General features: G+C 54.3%; 1 protein-coding gene across 1 annotated transcript in view; it reads right to left on the reverse strand.

The window, feature by feature from the left end:
- Positions 1-3098, reverse strand: part of LOC137318157 (FH2 domain-containing protein 1-like) — a 49840-nt gene extending 46742 nt beyond the window's left edge. Inside the window, exon 1 of the mRNA XM_067981118.1 lies at positions 2824-3098. Within this exon, the coding sequence (XP_067837219.1) occupies positions 2824-2919 (96 nt within the window). The 5' untranslated portion in view covers positions 2920-3098. The remainder of the gene's footprint in view (positions 1-2823) is intronic.
- Positions 3099-7481: the final 4383 nt, after the last annotated feature.

Genomic DNA, 7481 nt, shown 5'->3' on the forward strand with positions numbered 1-7481 from the left:
GGTGTGGGCCTGCACACCTCTCCAGTCCCACACCCACTTGCTTAACTCTTTCTGTCCTCAGGGCAATAAATACCAGCATTTCAAACATTCCACCCACTCGCACAATGCAAGCTGCTCTCAGGAGCGGATCTCGATCCGTGTTCAGACTTGCCTGTTCACTGTTAACATTTTAATGAATGTTTCAGTCGAGGCTGCTTTATTTAATTATAGAGAGATTTTTGATTGGTGCAAAAGGTTCTGAAACGGATTCATTCAGGCTGTGATGTTTTCTGAAAGTACTAATTACAGAATCATTACACAGGCTCCTTCACTCCATCATACAATCATAAAAAGTTACAGCACAGAAGGAGGCCACTCGGCCCATCGTGTCCGTGCCGGCCGGAAATGAGCCACCCAGCCTAATCCCACTTTCCAGCACTTGGTCCGTAGCCCTGTAGGTTTCGGCTCTTCAGGTGCACATCCAGGTACTTTTTAAATGAGTTGAGGGTTTCTGCCTCTCCCACCCTCTCAGGCAGTGAGTTCCAGACCCTCACCACCCTCTGGGGGAAAACATTCTCCTCAGCTCCCCTCTAATCCTTCTACCAATCACTTTAAATCTATGACCCCTGGTCACTGACCCCTCCGCTAAGGGAAATAGGTCCTTCCTATCCACTATCTAGAGCCATCATAATTTTATACACCTCAATTAAATCTCCCCTCAGCCTCCTCTTTCCAAGGAAAACAGCCCCAGCCTATCCAATCTTTCCTCATAGCTAAAATTCTCCAGTCCTGGCAACATCCTCGTAAATCTCCTCTGCACCCTCTCGAGTGCAATTACATCCTTCCTGTAATGTGACCAGAACTGTACACAGTACTCAAGCTGTGGCCTAACCAGTGTTTTATACAGTTCCAGCATAACCCCCCGGCTCTTATATTCTATGCCTCGGCTAATAAAGGAAAGTATCCCATATGCCTTTTTAACCACCTTATCTACCTGTCCGACTACCTTCAGGGATCTATGGACAGGGACAACAAGGTCCCTTTGTTCCTCTACACCTCTCAGTATCCTCCCATTTATTGTGTATTCCCTTGCCTTGTTTGCCCTCCCCAAATGCATTACCTCACACTTCTCCGGATTGAATTCCATTTGCCACTTTTCTGCCCACCTGACCAGTCCATTGATATCTTCCTGCAGTCTACAGCTTTCCTCCTCACTATCAACCACACGGCCTATCTTTGTGTCATCCGCAAATTTCTTAATCATGCCCCCTACATTTAAGTCCAAATCATTAATATATACCACAAAAAGCAAGGGATCTAGTACTGAGCCTTGTGGAACCCCACTGGAAACAGCCGGTCAACCATTACCCTTTGCTTCCTGCCATTGAGCCAATTTTGGATCCAACTTACCACTTTCCCTTGGATCCCATGGGCTTGTACTTTTTTGACCAGTCTACCACGTGGGACCTTGTCAAAAGCCTTGCTAAAATCCATGTAGACTACATCAAATACACTACCCTCATCGACCCTCTTTGTTACCTCCTCAAAAAATTCAATCAAGTTAGTCAGACACGACCTTCCCATAACAAATCCATGCTGACTGTCCTTGATTACTCCGTGCCTTTCTAAGTTTATCCTGTCCCTCAGAATTGATTCCAATAATTTGCCCACCACCGAGGTTAGACTGACTGGCCTGTAATTACTCGGTCTATCCCTTGCTCCCTTTTTAAACAACGGTACAACATTAGCCGTCCTCCAATCCTCCGGCACCACACTTGTATCCAGGGAGGATTGGAAAATGATGGTCAGAGCCTCCGCTATTTCCTCCCTGACTTCTTTTAACAGCCTGGGATACATTTCATCCGGGCCTGGTGAGTTATCTACTTTCAAAGATGCTAATCCCCTTAATACTTTCTCTCGGGGGGACCCGTGATCTCCTTCCACGTGCCTGTACAGCGGGAAAATGCCCATCCCACCCCCGAGGGATGGTCTAACCATGTGGAGTCAGACCTAGGCCCTACCCAAACAGAAAAAGTGACCACTGTCCGGCGAGAGGTCTGGAGCTTGGTTGCAGGCACCTGTTCATGGCCCAGTCTCCAGGAGGTGGCTGATGGGGCAGCTCGAGCTGTGTGACCCACAAGAGCAAAGAAAGAGTCAATTCAAACTAAAGGAATGGAGGAGAGAGTTCTCCCTCATGAGATCAGGTCCCCAAGGCTCCGTCAGATTGGGGAGTGAGTGTCATCTCTCCCTGGGTCAGAGCAAGAGTCGCAGGCCGGGACATGAGCCAGTGACGTGGGCCCATGCTCGAGTTTGGCCTCAGTACCAGAGGTGCCGTCCTCCAGCTGTTCCGACACATCAGTGACTTCTCGCAAAAATCGCTTTAACACTGTTTCTGGGATCTTACTTTGTGCACAATGGCTGCTGCTCTGGCCTATATAACAAGTCACTGTGTTACAATTAGTTGTTCGCAAAACACTTTGGGATTTTTCTGAGCGACTTGGTAAGACGCTGTGTAGCCGGGAGTCTGTCCTTCCCCTGCATGCCCTGGGCCCACTGCCAGCTGGGCTGGTGAGGGAGAGACCTGCCTCTCCCTGTTGGGCACCATTTACCCTCCACATCGAGGCTGCCCATTCCCTCACTCCACAGCGACTTGGAGCCTCCAGTCATGGCAACACTCCCCATTCTCCATACCCACCAGACCCCTCCCTCCCTCCCTCCCTCTCTGTCTGTCTTTCCCCCACCCTCCCATCTCTCTCTCCGTCTCCTTCTGTTCCTCGAACAACCATTAACCAACCACTGAGAGCCGCCTCGGCCGCCATGTGACGAGGCGGTTACGTCCCTCACCTCTTCCTCTCCGCCCCTCTGAGGGGACTTTGCTCGGAAACTCTTGCGGACACTCAGCCGGTTCTGCTGCTCCTTTCGCCCAAACAGCTCCTCCATTCTCTTGGTGTCGATATCGAAATGGTCATGACATTTATCGACCGTCCAGATGTTCTGCTTCCCAACGACGAGGTGCTGGGGAAGGGCATCCCAGTTAAAGTTCCTCAGCTTGGACCGGCGATTAGGTCCTGACCTTTGAACCCCTCCCAAAGGAGGGGTAGGTGCACCGGGCAGGGGAGGGGGAGGGGGAGGTGCACTGGGCAAGGGAGGGGGAGGGGGAGGGGGAGGTGCACCGGGAGGGGGAGGGGGTGGGGGAGGTGCACCGGGCAAGGGAGGGGGAGGGGGTGGGGGAGGTGCACCGGGAGGGGGAGGGGGGTGGGGGAGGTGCACCGGGAGGGGGAGGGGGTGGGGGAGGTGCACCGGGAGGGGGAGGGGGTGGGGGAGGTGCACCGGGAGGGGGAGGGGGAGGGGGTGGGGGAGGTGCACCGGGCAGGGGTGGGGGTGGGGGAGGTGGTCGCCCTTGGTTACCAGGCTGGGGGAGAGAGAATTGAGTTGTTGCAGATTTTCCAGGAGATTTAGGAGAAATTGGAAGCACTCTGCCCAAATCCGTTGCTGTTACCATGGTTACAGGGGACCTTTCCATGTCCTGTTTCGATGCAATTGAGCAGATTCCAACAGCAAATAAAAATAAATAATCCACATTATTCCCAGAGAGTAAAAGGCATCGTTTCCCAGGAATTCCGGAGAGTATCCAACAGGAGCTGAATGACTGAGTCCAGACCAAAAACTACACCACCTGGAACAGGAAACACGGAGCCGACGTCAAAGGTCATTGAGCTACCAACACAAGAATATGACGAAATAATGAGCCAAACAAGGCCACTCAGGTCATCACCAGCTTCCCCCACAGCCCATCTACACTCTCCCCCGTCACCGACTCTCCCCCGTCACCGACTCTCCCCCCGTCACCGACTCTCCCCCCGTCACCGACTCTCCCCCCCCGTCACCGACTCTCCCCCCCCGTCACCGACTCTCCCCCCCCGTCACCGACTCTCCCCCCCCCGTCACCGACTCTCCCCCCGTCACCGACTCTCCCCCGTCACCGACTCTCCCCCCGTCACCGACTCTCCCCCCGTCACCGACTCTCCCCCCGTCACCGACTCTCCCCCCGTCACCGACTCTCCCCCGTCACCGACTCTCCCCCCGTCACCGACTCTCCCCCGTCACCGACTCTCCCCCCGTCACCGACTCTCCCCCCGTCACCGACACTCCCCCGTCACCGACTCTCCCCCCGTCACCGACTCTCCCCCCGTCACCGACTCTCCCCCCGTCACCGACTCTCCCCCCACAGCCCATCTACACTCTCCCCTGTCATGACAACAACAACTCCCATTTATTTTGCACCTTTAACGTAGTAAAACGTCCCAAGGCGTTTCACAGGAGCGATTATCAAATAAAATTTGACACTGAGCCACATAAGGAGATATTAGGACAGGTGACCAAAAGCTCGGTCAAAGAGGGAGGTTTTAAGGAGCGTCTTAAAAGAGGAGAGAGAGGTGGAGAGGTTTAGGGAGGGAATTCCAGAGCTTGGGTCCGAGGCAGCTGAAGGCACGGCCGCCAATGGTGGAGTGATTAAAATCGGGGACGCGCAAGAGGCCAGAACTGGAGGAGCGCAGAGATAGGGAGGGGCGAGGCCAGAGAGGGATATGAACACAAGAATAAAAATTTTAAAATCGAGACATTCCCAGACCGGGAGCCGATGTAGGTCAGCGAGCACAGGGGGTGAGGGGTGAACGGGACTCGGTGCGAGTTAGGATACGGGCAGCAGAGTTTTGGATGAGCTCAAGTTTACGGAGGGTGAAAGATGGGAGGCCGGCCAGGAGAGCATTGGAATAGTCCAGTCTGGAGGTAACAAAGGCACGGATGAGGGTTTCAGCAGCAGATGAGCTGAGGCGGGGGCGGAGACGGGCGATGTTACAGAGATGGAAGTAGGTGGTCTTGGTGATGGAGCGGATATGGGGTCAGAAGCTCATCTCAGGGTCAAATAGGACGCCAAGGTTGTGAACGGCCTGGTTCAGCCTGAGACAGTGGCCCGGGAGAGGGATGGAGTCGGTGATGAGGGAACGGAGTTTGTGGCAGGGACTGAAGACAATGGCTTTGGTCTTCCCAATATTCAGTTGGAGGAAATTTTTGCTCATCCAGTATTGGATGTCGGACAAGCAATGTGACAAATCATAGACAGTGGAGGGGTCGAGGGAGGTGGTGGTGAGGTCGAGCTGGGTGTCATCAGCGTACATGTGGAACATTATGTTTTCCGATGATGTCGCCAAGGGGCAGCCTGTAGATGAGAAATAGGAGGGGCCAAGGGTCGATCCTCGGGGGATTCCAGAGGTCACGGTGCGGGAGTGGGAAGAGAAGCCATTGCAGGAGATTCTCCGCCTACGATTGGATGGATAAGAATGGAACCAGGCGAGGGCAGTCCCACCCAGCTGGGCGACGGAGAAGAGGCGTTGGAGGAGGCTGGTGTGGTCGACCGTGTCAAAGGCTGCAGACTGGTCGAGAAGGATGAGGAGGGAGAGTTTACCACGGTCACAGTCACATGGGAAGTCATTTGTTGCTTTGATAAGGGCCGTTTCAGTGCTGTGACAGGGGTGGAAACCTGATTGGAGGGATTCAAACATGGAGTTGGGGGAAAGATGGGCACGGATTTGGGAGGCGACAGTACGTCCAAGGACTTTGGAGAGGAAAGGGAGGATGGAGATGGGGCGGCAGTTTTCAAGGACAGAGGGGTCAAGGGTGGGTTTTTTGAGGAGGGGGTTGATGACGGCAGATTTGAAGGGGAGGGGGACAGTACCTGGGGAGAGGGAAATAGTAACAACATCAGCTGACATGGGGGCCAGGAAGGGAAGTTGGGTGGTCAGTAGTTTGGTGAGAATAGGGTCAAGGGAGCAGGAGGTGGGTCTCATGGTCAAGATGAGCTCGGAGAGGGCATGAGGGGAGATAGGAGAGAAACTAGAGAAAGATGTGAGTTCAGGGTGGGCTAGGAGAAGGGAGGGAAGTGACAGAGGCAGCTGAACGGATGGTCTCAATCTCAGTAACAAAGTAGTCCATGGGCTCCTCGCACTTGTTGGAGGTGATGATCCTGGAATAGTGAGCAGTTTTGGCAGAGGAGAGCAGGACCTGATAGTGCTTTATGCGGCCCCGTCAGATCTGGCGATGAATGGATAAACAATTTGTTCGCCATAAACATTCAAGTCTGCAACCCTTGGACTTAAGGGAATGGAGATGATGGTCACACTGGGGGAAAGAGCAGGGTGAGAGGGAGTAATGGTTTTAATGGGGACAAGGGCATCAAAGGGGGTGTGATTGAGCAGAGCAGTAGCTGCAGGAACGTCGTGGTACTTGGAGGGTTAAAGGCTAGACAGACGGGAATTTGAAAGTGCCTCCCACAGCCCACGTACACTCTCCCCCATCACCGACTCTCCCCCATCACCGACTCTCCCCACCCATTCAATCTCCCCCCACAGCCCATCTACACTCTCCCCCGTCACCGACTCTCCCCACCCATTCAATCTCCCCCCACAGCCCACGTACACTCTCCCCCATCACCGACTCTCCCCCATCACCGACTCTCCCCACCCATTCAATCTCCCCCCACAGCCCACGTACACTCTCCCCCATCACCGACTCTCCCCCATCACCGACTCTCCCCACCCATTCAATCTCCCCCCACAGCCCATCTACACTCTCCCCCATCACCGACTCTCCCCCATCACCGACTCTCCCCCATCACCGACTCTCCCCCATCACCGACTCTCCCCCATCACCGACTCTCCCCCATCACCGACTCTCCCCACCCATTCAATCTCCCCCCATAGCCCACATACAACCAGGAAGAAAGGGGACCTGTACCCCAGTGAGGGTCAGCACCTTCAGGAGAGGAGGGGACCTGTACCCCAGTGAGGGTCAGCACCTTCAGGAGAGGAGGGGACCCGTACCCCAGTGAGAGTCAGTGCCTTCAGGAGAGGGGGGGACCTGTACCCCAGTGAGAGTCAGTGCCTTCAGGAGAGGGGGGGACCTGTACCCTAGTGAGAGTCAGTGCCTTCAGGAGAGGAGGGGACCTGTACCCCAGTGAGAGTCAGCACCTTTCGGAGAGGAGGGGACCTGTACCCCAGTGAGAGTCAGTGCCTTCAGGAGAGGAGGGGACCTGAACCCCAACAGGAATCGAAGGGGGAGGGGGGGGTGGGGGGGGATGGAAATTGGAGATGAGGTGTAATGTGATACAGGCAGTGACTGTTCCAGGCAGAGTGTGAGGGGGAGGAGTGAGATGGAGATACCTGTACTCAGGGATGATCAATATGTGAGTCAGTGAACTCAGCCGCACCCTCTACAGTCCACACCCACTGCCTTACATCACATTTCAGGTACTGACCAGCCCAGGAAAATTAAAGGGACAGGCACATCATTTAAGAAACCAACTTTATATTTGCTTAAAGGAGGAAGAGGCACCTCGGTCATAACATACAGGGGCAGTGAGCTGTGCCCACAGACCGTGCATGTCAACTGTGCCAAACCTGGGTAAACACTCATGACATGGCCCCTTTAAGACTCAATCTCCCAAA

The sequence above is a fragment of the Heptranchias perlo genome, unplaced genomic scaffold (assembly GCF_035084215.1).
Source record: "Heptranchias perlo isolate sHepPer1 unplaced genomic scaffold, sHepPer1.hap1 HAP1_SCAFFOLD_659, whole genome shotgun sequence".
NCBI classification, from domain to species: Eukaryota; Metazoa; Chordata; class Chondrichthyes; order Hexanchiformes; family Hexanchidae; genus Heptranchias; species Heptranchias perlo.